Below are 20024 nucleotides of genomic sequence, written 5' to 3'. Positions count from 1 at the left end.
TCTCTCAACTTTTTTGACGGATTAAAATCAAGCGGATAAGAGCTATTGTCGTAGAGTACAGTACTTAGTTATATTGTATAGAGGCGATGACTAGTGGTATAGATATAACAGGTGATCCTACTTCACATTTTTTTATTATCACGGCGATGAGACTACAATATCTGTGAAATTTGAGGGAAGACAAATGTTTGTGATGTTCTTGTTCAATGCACCTCTTTTAGTACTATACCTTTCCTTTCCAATAGACAGCATTCCCGAATCCCTGACAAAAGGAGGAAACAAAGGGAAGCGACAGAGCTGGACGGTGAATGTACAGGTGACTTTTCAGAAGGGCCCAGAATCTACAAATAAATAAAATTTGTGAAAAAACAACAATCAGAAATGTACATTTTGTAACAAAACTTTTGGAGATATGTTCCTTATGATACGTACTTATCTTGGTTATGACGAAGTTTGGTCTTGTCTTGGGTCTCGTACACCCAACCTGGAGCGAAGATTGCAGCAGAAAAGTTGTGATTTCGGATGATTTCTAGCGCCTGTTCATGAAAAATAAATGAAGAATCATGTAACATTTAACAACACTGCGATTAAACTGCAATGCTCAAGGCCAAGATCACATCGGCCTTCTGTGTGGGCCACGAAAAGTAAAAGTAGATGGATTTTGTTTCCTACTAATATACCAAATACTTCTTCAATAAATTAAATAACAGCGGTAACTCTACATACGAGCATTTTGAAATACGAGGAAAATTTCAAGCAAATATTTATCTCTAGATACGAGAAAAATTTAGAGATGCGAGAAAGCCAGGTGGCCAAGACATGAGAGGCTGTTTATCATTGTAGCGCACTGTCTGTTTTGCCGCATCTCTTTTGCATATAACAAATATCTACGAGCACTGGGCGGACCGTTGCATTTTTTTCATTTTTTTTCCGTCGATCATCGCGAATGACGGAGCGATCGCTAATACGAGCAGTATAGTACAGTGTTCCCTCGCTACTTCGCGGTTCAGCTACCGCGGACTCAGAGCTTCGCGGATTTTTTGGGGGAAAAAAATACAAATATTACATTGAAACAACATATTTTAGTTTTTTTTGTTATATTTGTTTTATTTGTATACAGGGGGGGGGGGAATTTAAAAAAAAACGAAATTGAAAAAATTAAATTTTTATTTTTTATTTTTTTGAATTAAATTCAAATTAAGCATTTTTGAAGGGGAATCCCTACTTCGCGGAAATTCACTTATCGCGGGTGGTCCCGGTGCCCATTAACCGAGATAACCGAGGGAACACTGTATATTACTTCACGCAGTGGCGGGCCGTCGGGCGTTCAAGGCCTTCTCTGCTGGCCCAAGAAATATCTGAATCATCTAAAATATTTTGTCCATCAGCAGGCTCTGCTGCATTAAACAAGCGTCGATAAAACTTGCTTTAACCAATCAGATTTCGAGTTGGCAACATCACAATCCTTTCTGCAGGCATAGGTATATGCTGTGGAGTATAGAATGTATTATTTATACTTTTATTCAGTATAGTCACTAGGATATAATTTTGGATAGCCTAGTGGAAATTTACATCATGACACCTATGAGTTAGGGGCGCGTCATATACCAAGACACGCCCATTTCTTTGTTCACCTCTTCCCGCCTGAAGTTTGTACCTAGGTCATATGACCCTTTGTTAATAAAACTAGCTTGACTGTTGGGGGTAGCCAGGGATTCGAACTGGTCAGGCTTTCACCAACTACGATTGGCGAGTCATCGAGTAGGCGGGCCAAAGCCAGAGTGAGTCAGACAGAGCAAGCAAATTCCACATATATAAATGTATATGTATATATGAATGTGGATGCGAATGTATCTGTATCTATCTATAATATATATTTTTTTATATATATAAAATATGATAATATATATCATGCCTGACTGCGTCTAAAAGAGCGGTGCATCCTTTGTGTGTAAAATACAGAAATATTACCCGTTATTGACACAGCGGCTAAAAATATGATGCGCTGAATAGTCATGAAAATACGTGACATCTTTAAACAAGCATTTAACAAAAAAATAAAACAAGGCTGTACATACCTTATGGGTTTCAAACATCCCTCCTACCACATTACCACGGGCAAAAACATCCACCCCCACATAGATATCAGCCTTGCGTCCATTGGTGAGACAGTAATCGGCCATCCATTCAAGGTTTTGCGGCGTCCAGTTGTAATTGGTGAAAAAACCATCACAAGCGTCAAAAAAAACCCTGTAAAAAAGACACTCATGGAGGTGTAATAAACTATGATGAAAAAAAACTTAAGATGCAAATAAAAGCCAAGTTGCAGACAAATACTTTGGGCATTAATATCGCATTGGCCCGAATATAAGATGGTGGGCTTTTTGCATTGATATAAAACGGAAAAAGTGGGGGTTGTCTTACATTCGAGGTCTAGACATTTATACCCATTCACAACAACAGATGGCGCCAGATATCTTAAAAGCGAAAGCTGATTTTAACTCCCCAGTAAGAGTTGGACTTTACTGTGATGGTTAATGCAGTTATTGCAATTTGTTGGGTTAATTTACACTTAAAAACCAGAAACCAATCATTTATGAGAATGGTTTAGTTGATTATTGTTAATTATTATTTTTTAAAGTTGATATTTAAATGTTCAGATATTAAGGTGTGATATTTTTGCATGATTTGAATGAGGCAAAATAACATGCATTTTATCAAGAATATATTGTTAAAATCATATATAAATATACATAAAGTTGTGGTCAAATGTTTACATACACTTATGAAGAACATAATGTCATGTGTCTCTTGAGTTTCCAGTTATTTCTACAACTCTGATTTTTCTCTGATACAATGAATGGAACTACTTCTTTGTCACAAAAACATTCATGAAGTTTGCTTCTTTTATGACTTGATCATGGGTGAACAGAAAAAAGTAATCTAATCCAATGGGTAAAAAATATATATATATATATACAGCAGCACTAATATTTGGTAACATGTCCCTTGCCCATTTTCACTTCAATTAGGGGCTTTTGGATAACATCCACAAGCTTCAGTCAAGCTTCTGCTTGTGTCTCATTCCTTTTGACAGAATTGGTGCAGTTCAGTTAAATTTGATGGCTTTCTGACATTGACTTGTTCCTTCAGCATTGTCCACAAGTTTTCAATGGATTTTATGTCAGGACTTTGGAAGGCCATTCGAAAACCTTAATTCTAGTCTGATTTAGCCATTTCATTACCACTTTTGATGCGTGTATGGGGTCACTGTCCTGTTGGAACATCCAACTGCGCCCAAGACCCAATCTTCGGGCTGATGACTTTAGGTTATCTTGAAAAATTTGAAGGTAATCATCTTTCTTCATTATCCCATTTACTCTCTGTAAAGCACCAGTTCCATTGGCAGCTAACAGCCCCACAGCCTAACACCACTACCACTCTGCTTGACGGTAGGCATGGTGTACTTGGGGTTAAAGGCCTCACCTTTTCTCCTGCAAACATATTGCTGGGCATTGTGGCCAAACAGTTCGATTTTTGTTTTGTCTGACCACATAACTTTACTCCAGAAGGTCTTATGTTTGTCCATGTGATCAGCAGCAAACTTTGGTCGAACCTTAAGGTGCCGCTTTTGGAGCAAGTGCTCCCTTCTTGCATGGCAGTCTCTCAGTCCATGGAGATGCAAAACACACTTGACTGTGGACACTCACACCTGTGTTTCAGCAGCTTCTAATTCTTAGCAGATCTGCTTTTTGGTTATTCGCGGTTGAATCTTCACCCTCCTGACCAATTTTCTCTCAGCAGCAGGTGATAGCTTGTGTGTTCTTTCTGATCATGGCAGTGACATAACTGTGCCATGTACTTTATACTTACAAACAATTGTTTGCACTGTTACTCTTGGGACCTGCAGCTGCTTTGAAATGGCTCCAAGTGACTTTCCTGACTTGTTCAAGTCAAGGATTCGCTTTTTTAGATCCAAGCTGAGCTCCTTTGACTTTCCCATTGTAGCGCTTGTGGGCGTTTGCATCCAATGAGCCCCATTTAAACGGCCTCAGAGAAGTCACCAGCTGTAGTCACTCAATCACTCATAAGAAGTTAAGAGACAATGCTATGAAGCTCACTTCACTGACAACTTTTTAAGTCACCAAAATTGCTAATTCGTGTTGCTGTACGTATATTTTTGACCCAGCAAATTTGATCACTTTTTTGATAACCCATAATAAAGTCAAAAGAACCAAACTTCATGAGTGTTTTTTGTGACAAAGAAGTACCGAAAGAATCGAGATATTTTGACATTAGAAGCACCACAACATCTTAAACTTCTTGTAAGAAAATTATAATTTCTGTCATGAAAAAACAGCAGGTTCTCATCAAACGTCCCAGTAGAGCAAGTGGTTAGCACGTTGGCACTCTGGGGTCCCGGGTTCAAATCCAAATCACGTGCACCCGTGTGGAGTTTGCATGTTCTCCCCGGGCCAGTGTGGGTTTCCTACAGGTACTCCGTTTTCCTCCCAAATTTCAAAAAACACGTGTGGTAGGCAGATTGGACACGCTAAATTGCCCATAGGTATTGGATTGGATAATTTTATTCATCCCGCATTCGGGAAATTTGTTGTCACAGTAGCAAGAGGGTGAGGATGCAGGAAAGGCATTTTAGACATAAATAGATAAGTAATAAGTTAATAAATAAATACACAAATAAATATATAAAATAAATGGGCGTGTGTGTGCATGGTTGTCCGTCTCATTGTGCGCTGTGATCGGCTGGCCACTGATTCTGGCCCGGAGTCAGCTGGGATAGGCTCCAACACATACTTAACTACTCCAATGATTTGACTGGAGGTGACAGCAGACATTGTCTCTTCCAAAGGGAGTGAGATATTACATTGAGCAATGTTGGCCAATTGAAGCTTTTTGAAGCAAAGCTTAATGGAAGTTATTAGCTGTATGCCATCAAGCGGTCAAGCACAAAAAGTCAAGTGTTCATAATTACTATTAATTTCTATTTGTTGAGATAAATCTAAACCACAAAGCTACCATAATGCTAAGTACGATGTGTATCATACCTATTGGACTGGTTCAATTCATTCTGCCATTTAAGCTCCCCATTCTCAATTACACTGTCATACCAAATCACCATGCTGCCAGGGATTTGTTGATGCATTTGATTTGTCAGGTAGCGCAGAAATAATGGTGTTGTCTTCACAGCATTGTCCTGCAGGTAAAAAAAAAAAAGTTCCAGTTGGGATGAATAAAAAAGAAACAATAGAACGCAAAAAAATAAAATTGAAAGGAAAAGAACATTTTGACCAAATACTTTTCTTTGGGAAGACAAAGCAGTATGGGATTTATCCAAGATGGCACCGCACACAGGTGCAGCAGCTCTATGCTCTCCAGTTTTGTTATTGTTTTCTCAATCTTATCGTTATTTACTAACATCTGCGAGGCAAACTTTTTCTACAGTCGGCAGGATTTAATTACTCTCGGGTAGAGATGTGATATATACTTCGCAACAGATTACCAACGAACCTACGATATTCCAGAGGACATCTCGAGACCACCGGGATCTCCGTGGATAGTCAGCCCACTCAGAGTACGACGGAGCGGCAAAGACAAAGAAATCAAAAGCATGGATGCCGGGCGGGCCTAGCTGCTAAACTAAGGCAGCAACAACACCAAGCACCACTTCCAAGTATCTTTTTGACCAATGCCAGATCCATCACCCACAAAATGGACTGAATGGAAATTCAGCTTGATACCAAAAACTTTGTCAGGAACTGCAATGTTATTTTCATCACGGAAACGTGGCTACATCCGCAAATCTCAGACGCCGCGGTATCGCTAGCCGGACGTTATTCCAAAATGATCGTTCGAAAGAATTATCAGGGAAAAGCACTTTGCTTGTAAATACACAATGATTGGTAGTCTTGTGATTGGGTTGACATGTCAGCACAAATATTAAATTGATCTCACTCTTTCTTAACCTACTCCTAAAGTTGTATTTCAGATCTATCATGCCGAAAACCTGAGACCCAACAGCCAACAATTGACGGAGCGGCGACGGAGCACGACGACAGCATCCTCCATTGAAAGGATCAACCCGACGGCTGTTCTCTTGCCGCTCTGGTGTTCTGGTGATGGGTCCCCCAAACTAGGGGCAGGTTCGGAACGAGAAAGATCGTGAGTTCACCCTTTGATTTCTGTCTCCGTGAAGTGTGATAATTTGAATAGGTATTATCACTGCGGTAGTATTAACAGTTTATGGTCTGGGACCAATTTGCATAGAACATAATAGTTTTTGGTCCGGGTTCGGTGCTCATATTATAGTTTAATAAAATGCAGCAACAAAGTCCAAATTTGAAACTTAAGGTGTGAATGAACGAATAAGAAATGGGGATTTTGGGAGCACTGGGAAAAAGTACAGTCACATTTGCAGATAAACTTTCTTGGGTGGGCTACTATATTGACTCATGGGAAGTCTCATGTCACAACAAGGGGGGTGTTGGGCAGAATGCCACACCACTAAACAACTTTTGGGTTCATTTGTTTTCAAAGCATAAAATTTCTTGATAGGAATTGTTTGATCGGTGATCCACATAATCCCCTGGGCAATACATGACCAAGGCGTGGTCAATCCCCCAAAAATACATCAGTCCCTAACACTCCGTATAGATATTATCAAATTTAATGAGTGAGAAGTATTGTCTATTTATTGTAGATGTTTTTTTAAATGGGTCGAAATTGGGTCTACCCATAATATTTCACAAATATTATGGGTAGACCATAAAAATTGCCATTATTCACTATGCAATTGGAATTAGATGGCAAGGCAAATACAACAAAAGCAATGGTCTACTATCATGGATAGGATAAATTAAACTTACTACATTAATAAGTTATAATAGAATTAATACATTGAATGACGTAAGAGATGGATAATTAATAACTAACTTAATACACTTGCAGATGCAACAAGTCAGATTTTTAGAAACTGCTATACAGTGGTTCCTCGACATACGAGCAATTTGAGTTACGAGTAAAATTTCGGGCAAATATTTGTCTTGAGATACGAGACAAATTTTGATACAGGAGCATACAACGGACGCGAGAGGCTGCTCATAAGAACATCACGGGCACTGTCTCTCTCCCCGCAACACCCTCATGGAATGTCTATGATCGCAACTCCCTCGAGTAATGTTTCTACAAGCACTGGGCGGAGCGTTGCATTTTCTCAGTGTTTTTTTCCCCGTTAGTCAGTGCGAAAGGCATATATACTACTTCTTGTTGACAAGTGGTGAGGACATTTGTGTGCATCCTTTTGGGAATATTTTGAAGGGAAGACAAAAGTAAACAACCCTCCATTGTTTGCAAAGTCAGGGTGGAGCGGGGAAAATAGAGAGGAAAGGTATCGAAATTTCGAACAAAATTAGAAGTTTAGTGTAAGGTTAGATTACATTTATTTTTGAGTGTCTGCATCATATTCCAAGTTCATTTGATTTTGTTTGTGTTATTACGAACGCGTTGCCATGCAAAGTCTCCACCACCCATGCCTCTATCTGTCACTCTGTCCTCCGTGAAATCCCTCTAATTTTAGAACTTTTACACATTTTAGTACGATTAAACCACTAGCTTTGTCAATAGATGGCAAATTAGGACATATAAAAATGTTTTTCCAATCCAATATCTTTTTTTCAGAGGGTTGGAACAAATTTAATTTGTTTTTAGTTCATTTCTATAGGAAAGGTTCATTTGAGTTACGAGTAAATCGACATACTCGCTCAGTCCCGGAACGAATTCAGCTCGTATCTCGAGTAATTGTTTCAATCAGATAAGGTCAATATTTAGACTTGAAAAAATAATGTAACAAGAGTTTTCGAGGTGTAAAGTGAACAAATATAGTCAACTCATTTGCTCACTCACAAATTTAAAGTATAGGAATAAATTGGACCTGATATCGGGATACTTTTGACAAATTTAAACATAGTAAGTACTAATACATTTGAATGTAGGATTTATTTGGGTGTAAAGGGATTTTTTTTAAATGTAAATAGAGCCTTGGTTTTCATCCCACAACGCTCTGCCATGCAAATTGCTTCTTTGCCTGCGTAATACATGGCTGGATTTTGGCTTGGGTGGATGAGTTGCTGTAGATTTTAAAGTTCAAATTGATTATTGAATTTAATTCACTACCCACTGAGGAACATTTGGTTAGATCTGTCAATTGGAAAGAGGAGGAATATCCATAGTGTAATTTTGGAAAATGTGTTGACAAAATTAGTCTTGCAAATTCAATGGTGATAAAAAGAGAAGAGCCATTTCGTTTCATCAATACCATGGAGATCAACCATAGCAAAATGTAATTGGTAAATCACCAAAGAGGAAACATTTTTTTGAATGTAAATAGTTGTTTTTATTATGGTAAATTGGACTTAAGTATAGTAGAAAATGGTGACATTTGGAGATTTGGAATGAATGCCTATTTTAAATACTTCCTGTTCAGGTTTAATGAGTGGACATTACAATTATGGTGTACTACCACAAATATTTTGTTAATGAATATTAACTTCTGAGGAACAATTTGACCAAATAGATTAAGGTATTGTTTTCTGTTTAAATCATGATTGTCGCTATTTTCGAGTCAAAGGTTTATAAAGGTATTTATAAGTAGAGGTATGTATTTAAAAAAAAAACCATGAAGTATGAGATGTTTTAAAAACATTGCACTTTTGGATATCCCAAAACTTGAATTGAGTACTTTCAAAAATTTTAAGGCGGAATTTCAGAATACCCTTTATTTACTGTATCGCATATCCTCACAAGAGGAACGGTGGGTGCTGGAGCCTATCCTAGCAACTACAACCAGTAGGCCGAGGATACCCTGAACACAGCCAATTGCAGTTAAAAATACCAGTACTTTTAACATTGCTTTCATTTCATCGGACACATTGTACGTTAGATTGTGTTACATTTTTTGCAGTATATAGGATATATAATATTTAAAAATAGAAACAGAATTCTAACATTTGGCATATACAAAATACTACCCCGAAGACATCATTATCCTGCCACATCCTTATATCGACTAGTCCAGATCATCACTCATAAACAAAGGTTAACATCTGTATATAAAAATGTGAGGAAGGTAGTTATACTCACACTGAGTGAGTTCTCTATATTGATCAGCCAGCCATCAAAACCAAAGTAATAACTCAATTGAACGAGCTTATCAGCTACTTCACGGTACAACTCTTCTTTAAGGAAGGCCTCACATGTCGTTGTTCCACCTGTCCATTCTGTGATGAATGTACCTATAGAGCATGCGAAGAATAATGCTTTTTTTTAGTCCAGACTAAAATAAAATCAATGTTAAAAATGTAAATGCATATTAAAGTCTGGACATGTGATCACCATAATCCCAACTAGAGTTGGGCAATATTTCAAAAATTGTTATCACGATAGAAAAATAAAAAAAATTGCGAAAAGAGAATAAAGAAAATAATTTCTTTCAAATTTTAAACTTCTCTGAATAAGTAAATGAATTAGTTTCCTCATTATTCAGTTATGAAAGTATAACTGTTACCTTAGAGCAGTGTTTTTCAACCTTTTTTGAGCCACGGCACATTTTTTACATTGGAAAAATTTGTGGCACACCACTAACCAAAAATTTTACAAAATGACACTCTGTATAGTATATTTACTACAGCACGGACACTGGACAATTACATCATATTTGCAGAAAACTATTAATAAATGTTAATTTTAAAAAAAAGGATATTGGATATTTTCTCACGGCACACCTGACGATCTCTCACGGCACACTAGTGTGCCACGGCACAGTGGTTGAAAATCACTGCCTTAGAGTAATACCTTGACATACAAGTGCCCTGACATACGAGCAATTTAACGTAAAATTTAGAGCACTGGGCTTTGCATTTTTTCAGTATCCACCCCCCCTGTTAGTCAGTGTAGAATGGTGTACGCGTGGCGGAGCTGGCTCGCCAATACGACAGGAGTGTACTAATTCCCGTTGGCAAGTTGTGAAGACATTAGTGCGCATCATTTTTGGAATATTTTAAAGGGAAGACAAAAGCAGACAACCCTCGATATATTTCTTTTAAAAACTGCACCTTAAAGTCAGGGTGGGGGCGGGGCAAATAAGAGCCAACCCGGGAGAAGAAAAGTCAAAAAATTTAAAACAAAATTAAAACCAAGTTTAGTTTAAGGTTAGATTAAATTTAGAGTTTGTCTGTATCGTAATCCAAGTTCATTTAAATTTGTTTGTTATGTTACGAGCGCGTTGCCATACAAAGTCTTTCTCTCTGTCCTTATCTCTCTTCCTCTCTCACCTCCGCAAAATCCGTCTAATTTTCGTACTATTAAACATAACCACTAGTTATTTGTTACTCTGTTAATAGATGGCGAATGAGTACAAATGAACACCTTTTTCCATTCCTATATCCTGTCTTTGGTGTTTTTTCAGGAGGGTTGGAACAAATTAATTTGTTTTTAGTTAATTTCCATGGGAAACATTTATTTCAGTTACAAGTAAATCGACATACGAGCTCAGTCCTGGAACACATTAAGATTGTATCTCAAGATACCACTGTATAAGAGAAGATAAAATATAATGATTTTTAAAACTAATTTTTTGTTCTGTTGTACAATAAAGACAATATAACTCTCTCCGTTTTTATAAATACGCCATGAAACCCAAAGTTGTTGTGCTATTTGAAAAAATTAATAATTAACTGAAGACAACACAAATGGAAAGGTGACTATTTTCAGCTTGACAAAAAGAAAGTGTAAATTTAACCTCACATATGGCCATTTACAAAAAAAAATTGAAGTTGGATGAAATAAATCCATTTTGACCCAAGAACATTGACAGAATTAGGAAACGCCTTGATGGCGTCATCATGTGGAAGTCAGTGGCAGTAGCTCTGTCCACTCTTGTTTTTTGTGTTTTACAGCACTTCTATCTTTTTTTAAATACATTTTAATATTTCTTAATACATTGCTTTTAACTTTACTCTTTACTATATCCTTTTTACTTTGCTTTGTACATGAGCTTTTTTACTTTACTTTGTACTTTATCCTTTTTACTTTACTTTGTACTTTATCCTTTTTACTTTAATGTTTTTGCAACTTTCTTTGTTCTTTTAGCCTGGCTTCTTTCTGCTTTCTGCTACTTCTTTTTTGGAACCATTCAGCAATGCCTACGCTGTCATACACATGGGACTAGCTGTTGCAATATCCAGCAGAAGGAGCAACACCTCAATACCGCTGGAAATTCGGAGCTGGACAAAAGTGCCGGTAGAAGAAGCAGACCAACCATTCCATCATGGGATAAGATGGAAGAGCTGTCGGCGCTTGCCAGGCCTGAAACGTAGTGGAGCGGTACCAGTTTTATCAAACTTTACAATGTCTTGTACTGCAACCAAGATGGCGCCATTCAAGTGGCAGCGGGTAGCGGTAGCTGCATCCACTGTTGTTTGTTTTGTGTTTTTGCTGTTTTTCTGTCTTAATGGTTTGATTTGGTGATTATTAATGATCCCATTTAATTTGCTTTGCTTTATACTTTGTGCTTTTGTCTTGCTGTTCTGTGGCCTTTGCGAATGAACTGCCCAACTTGAAACAGTTTTTTCCTTTCTGTATCTGCATCCCCTACGGGATAAATAAAGTTATCCAATCCAATCCAATATCAAGTAAGAAAAATATTACAGGCTGTCCTCAAATGAGGACAGTGGGTTAAGGACATTTCCAATAAGGCTGCTCTCTGTGCACAGGTATTTTACGAGGGATTAAAAAAAAAAAGAAGAAAACCGCCTGCAAGAAGTCACTTGGATCTTTTAGTGGATCGCCCCTGTGTTGCCCTCCAAATTAGTGCTTATGAAATCATAAGCACTAATTTGAGCTAGGTATTGTCCTTTTGCATTCATTCTCTATGTTAGCTTAAAATAACATACATCATTATCATCCTCTTCTCCTGAGCGTTTGTCTGAAACTAGCGTTCATGTCATAACAGCGATCCCACTCCCCGTGGTGGTCGGGTGGTGTAAGTGCAGTTTAAAATTATCAAATTTTTATCAAGTTTTTATTATTGTTGTTGACAAAATAATTTATCAACAATTATCGTTATTGTATTATTGCCCAGCTCTAATTCCAACTGAATATATAATGTTGGTTTCTCCTCACCAAGAACAATAACTCCATGCTTATGTGCTGCATTGGTCCAGACGGCAGGGGGAATGCTGACCAAGTTGTGCGTGAAGTAGTTGAAAACATCAATGTACTGCCAGTGGTAGAAGGCGTATGGTGCTTCTGACGCTGTACCTTGAAGAAACCTCAACAATCGAAAGCATTAAGGCAGGTACAGTGTAATTGCACATTTGAACAATTTGTCAAAAAACTAGAAGCAGCCAATAAAAAATAAAACATGAAAAGGCTGGAAAACTTTTTGGGGGAGAAAATCATTGTAAATTATGCACACCAATGAACCCATTCTGAATCTGAACATAGTTTGCAAGTTGAAAAAGCTGTGTCCTGTCTAAAAAGCTCAAAAGCAAAAGATGTGTTTAAGATGGAGGGAGAGAGAGAGATTGTGAGAGAGATAGCGAGAAAGATAGAAAGAGAGAGAGATGGTGAGAGAGAGAGAGATGGTGAGAGATGGTGAGAGAGATGGTGAGAGAGAGAGATGGTGTGAGAGAGAGAGATGGTGAGAGATGGTGAGAGAGATGGTGAGAGAGAGAGATGGTGTGAGAGAGAGAGAGATGGTGAGAGAGGTGGTGAGAGAGAGAGAGAGAGAGAGAGAGAGAGATGGTGAGAGAGGTGGTGAGAGAGAGAGAGGTGGTGAGAGAGAGAGAGGTGGTGAGAGAGAGAGAGAGAGAGAGAGAGAGAGAGAGAGAGAGAGAGAGAGGGGGAGAGAGAGAGAGAGGTGGTGAGAGAGAGAGATGGTGAGAGATTGTGACAGATTGTGAGAGAGTGAGAGAAAGGGAGATGGAGAGAGAGTCTTAAATTGCCATAGTGGGTGCAGGTTTTCTTTCCAACTGAAGAAGGGGATACATCCTCACAAATCTGATGTCTTAAAAGTGTAATCAGTTGATTGTGTGTGAAATATATTTGTATTCTTATATTTAGTCTTGCACCCTTTTACTATGATGTATTAAAAGTTACTAGAATAGAATTTAACTTACACCTATTGGTTAAAATGTGCACTACACCTTTTGCTCTCCACCTCCTGCATTTGTATTAATGCCTCCCATTTTTATGACTTGTCTCTAATAAAACCAGGTTGTTTGTAGGGAGTCGCCAGGAATTCCAAACGGTCATTCAGGAAGATAGACTATCTTTCTGCTCTGGCTATTCTGGCGTCCTCCTTCATATGAAGTGGTTTAAATTCTCATCACGACTGGCTGTGTGTTTCCTCTGCTCCGATATTATTGAATGTATATGGTCTTAAACCTGACATTTTCTGGTGCCGAAACCCGGGAGATTCATTTCTGAATTTCTCGGACCGCGGTGGACTGAAGGCCAAGAATTACTGACGTCAGCCCTCTTACTTTGAAAGAGGGGGCATTTCGGTCGATCGCGGCCCGTTTGAAGAAAGGAACCCGGCCGGAGAAAAGAGGAGACAGACAGACGGTAAGTGCATTTAAAAATTTATATATAACAAGGCTGGTGAAATCCCGTTTTTCCATTCGTGAACGAGTCGAAGAAAAACGCTCCAATAGTGGGAGATAAGGGATGCATACATGTGAGGATTACGTATGTCGTTAAATTAAAATAGAAACGTAAGGTATGCACGGATGAATGCTTGGTCGGCCAACTAAGTGTTTCCAGGAGGCGCGTCGGTGACGTGACGTTTAGCCAATGTTGGGGGTTTAGAGTCCCCCTGTGTTAAAAGGATTTCACAGATTGTTCAAAATAAGGGAAACCTTCCAAAAATAATGCACCCGATGAGTAAAAAGCGCTAAATAAAAAGTAATCATTATATAAAGATATAATAAAAACGGAAGTACGCCGTGACGCGCGCAGGCCTTGCAAAATAAAAGAATAACGGTTATAAAGTCGACGTAGACGGATAAATAGGATAATAACGTTATTAAAAATATAATAAATTAGTTGGGACGTCCCTAAAAAATCCTAAAGAAATATATTAATAGAGTAACATTTGACCATTGTTTGGAAAAAATTCAAAAAATCTTCAAACAAAAGAAAAGTTTCAAAAATGGGTTTAACAAACAGCAAAGAACTCTCAACCAACATGAAATTTATGCTAAAGCATTTTCCAGGATAATTGCACATATATGAAAGAGTGGAGGAAGAATAAAGACAAAGGGTGGGGGGAGAAAAGGGCAAAGCACTTGTGAAGAAAAAATGGCTGAGCCAAGGACATAGGAAAAATGGCGGCCAAATGGGGTGAAAAAAGCCTTCTTTCCCTAACCCATCCCAAAACTCGCCAGCATGACAGGTCTGATGGATGCCAGGCCTGCTAAATGACAGTGCCCCCCTACTATCCCCCCTCTCGTACCAGGCACAGGGGGGGGGGGGTTCCTGGAATGCCAGACAAGATGTCTCAGGTTACCTCGCATCAACAAGAGCAGAGGGAGATAAGAATTTAGAAGCAGAGGAGACAGAAATGGCATTCATCCAAATTATTAATGATATCAAACGAGAAGAAAACAATGCAGAAATGGCATTGATCCAAATTATTAGGAAAAGTTTAGATAAAAGTTTAGATAAAATAATTAATTTAAGAAAAGCATGATTTCTCTGGGATTATGTGAGCATCATAGATCATTCAGTGCACGGAATGATGTGTCTCGCTCGCCTATCAACAGATGAGATATGCTTTAGCGCAAGTCATATTAATGACTATTAGAATATAACGGATTGCATAGGCATCAAACAATTGATGTCAATCAAACGCCATTAACCTAGTTCTTTTGAGAATGATTAGTGCTGATAGGACAGCAAAAGGTGGTTAGCTGCCAATAAGCCCTTTTCAGGGATGGCGCTCTCCACTAGTGAAAAAAATTGCAGACCACTGATGTCTGATTATGAATGAGTGTGAGCGTGAATGGTTGTTTGTGTTTTTGTGTTCTTGATTGGCCATCCACCAAGATATAATTGATCCCTTAGATATCAAGGTGGAAAAGGATTTAGCAAATTGGAATCAATTTCTGAAACTGCCAATAAGCCCTTTTCAGGGATGGCAGCAAAGGATTGGAAATTTGAAATCAATTTCTGAAATCGCCAATAAGCCTTTTTGGATGGCGATGAAAAATCAAGGAAAATTGTTTAGTCCAAAGAAAATTTTTGATGATAATGCATTGGATTGGAGGAACAAATCTGCAATGCGAAATTTTGAAGCACTGAGAAAAACAAAAACAGTGCATCATATGAAATTCCAAAGTACCATTGATGTATAGGGATAATGGCATCCAAATTGTGTTAACAGATTAATTGACTGAATTGACAAAATGTTCCATATTTCGTTACCATACCAAACGCCATTATTCACTACACGATTGGAGCTGAAGGATGACTCTAATCTGGCTATCTGTATAAAAGAAAAACTTTAAAGAAACGCACTAATTTTGAGTTAGCAGAAGAAGACTGTGTTTTTCAACAGGAAACATGGAGAAGACGCACGAGCAACCCAAAATGAGAACGTCCGTACAACTCTTGCTGACCAAACAGCAGACATGAAAATAGCGGAGGATGCAGATCCATCTTTGCACTGTAAGGAGGTTCTCTCAGTTGAAACGTTTGAGGAGACAGGTAAGATAAGCTTATTGACGAGATCAGACGTAATGGAAAGCATCCAATATTGATTGGAAAGATTATTGCTCGAGGAGCAATGCCATAAACTATAAGGAACTTTTATATTGGTTTTATTGTCTCCATAAAAAGTGAAAGCGTTTCAATTGAGAACAAACCTTCTTACAGATTTTTAAAAGTAAACAATTAGAGATAAAAAGACACTACAATGAATAGATATGTAACTAAATTTCAATTTTCTGCCTGACTATTGGAAATTGTTGATTAAGAAAGTTTTAAAGGAGACGATTGGCAAACTCCAAAGACAATGGAATGTTACATTTGATAAAAAAGACTACTAGTTTGGGATATTTTAGAATTTTCAAACAGCTGAGATAAATGTGCAACGCAATACACATTGTTCATTGAATTGGGACTTGATCAGTATGCAATTCATAAGTAATGAGTTTTAATGGCTCTAAAAGACAATTACGCTAGAAAATATTAACCCTAATAAACAAGGGGTGGTTACAGTTTAGTGGGTTCAATTCTTTTCAGAATTATAAATGTCTACATTTGTTTCTGGATATTAATTGATGTGAATGTAACTGTTGCAGAGAGCGGGAAAGCTGTTTTCCTGAGGAGAAGGCAGCCTGGTTTGCTCTATGTATTCTTCATATTTTTAGCATGATTAGTTAATTTGTGTAATTGCAGGAATGGAAAAATCAAATATAGTTATTGATCTTAACAAGGAAGCAGCAATCACAATAGAATAACAGCTAGTATATCTACTTTTGACTGATAAGGCATATAGTTAGAAATTAAGTAAGATTGTTATGATTTTTGTTAATTGGGATTTTAAGCCCAACCACATAGCGGTAAGAAAATGTTAAGCACACGCTGAAGACAACGACAGAATACAGCAGGGAAAGCAGCAGCAGAAAACACCAAACAGCATACACAACAACAAAAACTGAGTCGATCTAAAAACTGTGTTAATTGATTTAAAAACACTGCACCATAGAAAGAAAAGATGCATAGATACATGAAGAAGCAGAACAGTCAGCCTATTCACAGCTAAAGGCCTACCGTGCCTACCAAAGAATTTATTCCAAAATTGAGCCATGGAGGGAGCCATGTCTCAACAGGGGGGAAGATGGACATGGCAGAGCATGTGTTCCATGTCCCAGAGGTCTAAATACCTACTTTAAAAAAATTTGTAGGAACTGTTAATTTGTTACAGAGGGTGTGCTGGATGGCCTCGGGCCCAGGCGGGTGCAACGGGGAGACAAAGTTGGAACCTTCACGAGGTGTCTCCCGAGAGGCCGCCCGTCGCCACTTTCGAATTCGACTGCTACACACTTTCGGCTAGCCCCCGGATGAACTAATGTGACTGAGGGTAACCCTTAGACGCCTGGATGGCCTAACAACAACAATAACAACAACAAGTGCAACGTCCAAAAGAGCGTGGGACTTGAAGAGCGAACAAATGGTACAATAAGACCAAGAAACCGATAAACTTGTCCAAAGAACATGTAAGCTGCCGTGATCTTTTTGTCTATCCTGCAGGAGGTGGTGAAGTCTGGTGACCAGAGCCTGATTTGAGTCATAAATAGAAAGTCCTGGTCCTCGCCACGTTGGGAAGGCCCCTTCGTGGTTTAACTCACCACCCCCACCGCAGTAAAGATTGCTGAGGTCGACGTGGATTCACCAATCCCAAATCAAAGTAGTTCGAGACAACGGTGACTCTGAGCAGACTGGAAATCGGGCGGTCCCAAAACCCTTGTCCGTGAAAAAATCATCTGACGTCTACTCACCTGCAACGAGCACCTTTCACCTAACCTTGACCTCTCATAGTTTTTACACCCTCACACAGAAGCCAAAATGAAATCAGTTGCCACCCCCATCACTGTGACTGTACTATCAGTGGCAGCCTGGGTGTGGCTGAACGCCCCACCCCCAGAGATTTGAGTCGAAAAACGAGACAATGCCGTGCTGCTGTCACAGAGGAAAGTGAAGTGGTATGAAAAGAGCAATCCAAATAACCACTTTGAAGAAAATATGTGGTATCATTTCATGGTATTTCAGACAAAAACTAACTGGTGTGAATGAAAGTTGTTATGTGTGTAGCCGTATACCCATTTCCACAGGTATCCTGATATCCTGAATTCACTGGGTCTAGGTGTCACATTTAGCACATCTGCAGGGATGCAGGTGGTCCAAGATGCATTCCTTTGAAGGGGAGTGAACATAACAGGAAGATATATAAGATCAAAGTCAGTGGAATTCAAACCACGTGATTCAATCTGGGGCAGTGATGTTCCTGGTGACCATAAGTTGTGGTCCACCCCCCCCAGAAAATCATTTTGTCACTAATTACCCAACTTGGACATTGAATTGTTACATGAGTGTTCATTAACCAAACTTTCAAAGCTCTACAAGGTATAGCAGATGAATTAAAAGCCCTTAGAGAAATGGAGTTGCAAGACCGGACGGTCCTAGATTTGATAACAGCCAAGGATGGAGGTGAGTGTGCCATAGTTGGAGAGCACTGTTGCACCTTCATCCAAGATGGAACCAGTGACAAAGGTAACATTACTCGTGCCATAGCTGAAATGAAAATCTTAGCCAACACCATGGCCCAAGATCACTCAGCCGTAATTGGGTATCACTGTGGTCGTGGTTACCAACCGGATCATGGTTCTCTATTCAGATTAAATTTGCAACTCCCTTTCTTGCGGTTTTACTTCTATACTGTATCTTTTCAATGTGTGTAATCCTTGGTATGAAAGTTATGATTCAAAAACCTAACCAGCACACGCTGGTAGCTTACAGCGACATACAGTATCACCGTGTGGCATGCCGTGATGAAGATTCTCCCATCATTTTACGAGTGCCGGTATGTCGAGTCCTCCGGGTAATTGTACATGTCTTAACTTCAAAACTGTGTTCGCTCATAAAGAGGGACGCAGAGGAATTTTCATAGATAACCTTAAAACTATCTCACGTTTTTCACCTTTGCCTTCACAAATGATTTTGTTATTTTCCATACCCTGTTGAGTGACTATTAATGATATTTGTTTTCTAAAACCTGCAGAGGAGGGATATAGATTGATGAAAATGAATATTCTTTCAAAGTAACTTCAGGGGGGAAAAGTGAAATATATTTGTATTCTTATATTTAGTCTTGCACCCTTTTCACTATGATGTATTAAAAGTTACTAGAATAGAATTTAACTTACACCTATTGGTTAAAATGTGCACTACACCTTTTGCTCTCCACCTCCTGCATTTGTATTAACGCCTCCCATTTTTATGACTTGTCTCTAATAAAACCAGGTTGTTTGTAGGGAGTCGCCAGGAATTCCAAACGGTCATTCAGGAAGATAGACTATCTTTCTGCTCTGGCTATTCTGGCGTCCTCCTTCATATGAAGTGGTTTAAATTCTCATCACGACTGGCTGTGTGTTTCCTCTGCTCCGATATTATTGAATGTATATGGTCCTAAACCTGACATTGTGCACAGGTGATGATGGTTTTAGAAGAAACCTCTTTAGTTAAACTGCCTGTGCTGGATCAGTTGCGATAAAATCCTGCACCCACACTGGCCAAATGTGGAATAATTTGGACACCCCTGACTTACGCAATTAAATCTGAAAGGACGTACGTACAGGAATACCTTGATATAGGCGTGCCCCGGCATACTAGCAATTTGAGATACAGCCAGGTATAAACATTTAAAACAATATTAGAATTAAGTTTAGTGTAAGGTTCAATTAAATTTAACCAGTGTGTCTGTATTGTAATCCCTCTCCCTCTCTCCCTCTATCCCTCTCTATCTCCTTCCTTCCCTCCCTCCATTATCCGTCTAATTTTAGTACTATTAATATTATAAATCATATAGACACTAGTTATTTGATACTCATTAAGAAAAATTGAACAAATATCCTGTTCTTTTGTGTTTTTCCAGAGGATTGGAACAAATTAATTCTTTTTAGTTCATTTCTATGGGTAACGTTAATTTGAGATAAAAGTACATACTCATACTATATTGTAAACGACGTTTACAAAATCAAAGGGACTCACAAAATCAATGTTCTTTAGTTGACATCACGAGCGCTCTCTGTATGGGATACAATTCCTGCTAGAGAAAGAATTTGTTGGGGAAAGAAACTAAAGAGCTATTTAAAAAATATATTGTACTTCCCAAAAAATAATGGGTGCACTTTGAAAATAAATCCTTTTCCACATACAGGATTATT

At 38.5% G+C, this 20024-nt stretch overlaps 1 protein-coding gene and 1 long non-coding RNA gene across 6 annotated transcripts in view; one reads left to right on the top strand and one right to left on the bottom strand.

Moving 5' to 3' along the window:
• Positions 1–20024, bottom strand: part of engase (endo-beta-N-acetylglucosaminidase) — a 46519-nt gene that overhangs the window by 16738 nt on the left and 9757 nt on the right. For 2 of the 5 annotated variants that reach the window (XM_077734860.1, XM_077734861.1), the window contains 6 exons: positions 12196–12344; positions 9157–9308; positions 5067–5215; positions 2079–2250; positions 433–536; positions 230–341 (listed from right to left, as the gene is read on the bottom strand). In XM_077734860.1, coding sequence (XP_077590986.1) covers positions 230–341; positions 433–536; positions 2079–2250; positions 5067–5215; positions 9157–9308; positions 12196–12344 — 838 coding nt within the window. The remainder of the gene's footprint in view (positions 1–229; positions 342–432; positions 537–2078; positions 2251–5066; positions 5216–9156; positions 9309–12195; positions 12345–20024) is intronic. The other 3 variants (XM_077734862.1, XM_077734864.1, XM_077734863.1) reach the window with 3 other exon arrangements.
• LOC144208838 (uncharacterized) lies at positions 11002–12487 on the top strand. Its single transcript, XR_013328933.1, has 3 exons — positions 11002–11705; positions 11787–11918; positions 12237–12487. It is a non-coding gene; the product is annotated as an uncharacterized LOC144208838 (long non-coding RNA).

This window comes from Stigmatopora nigra, chromosome 15 (genome assembly GCF_051989575.1).
Source record: "Stigmatopora nigra isolate UIUO_SnigA chromosome 15, RoL_Snig_1.1, whole genome shotgun sequence".
In the NCBI taxonomy this organism is placed as follows: domain Eukaryota; kingdom Metazoa; phylum Chordata; class Actinopteri; order Syngnathiformes; family Syngnathidae; genus Stigmatopora; species Stigmatopora nigra.
Note: the sequence above shows the minus strand (reverse complement) of the source record. Positions and strands in the feature narration are given on the sequence as shown.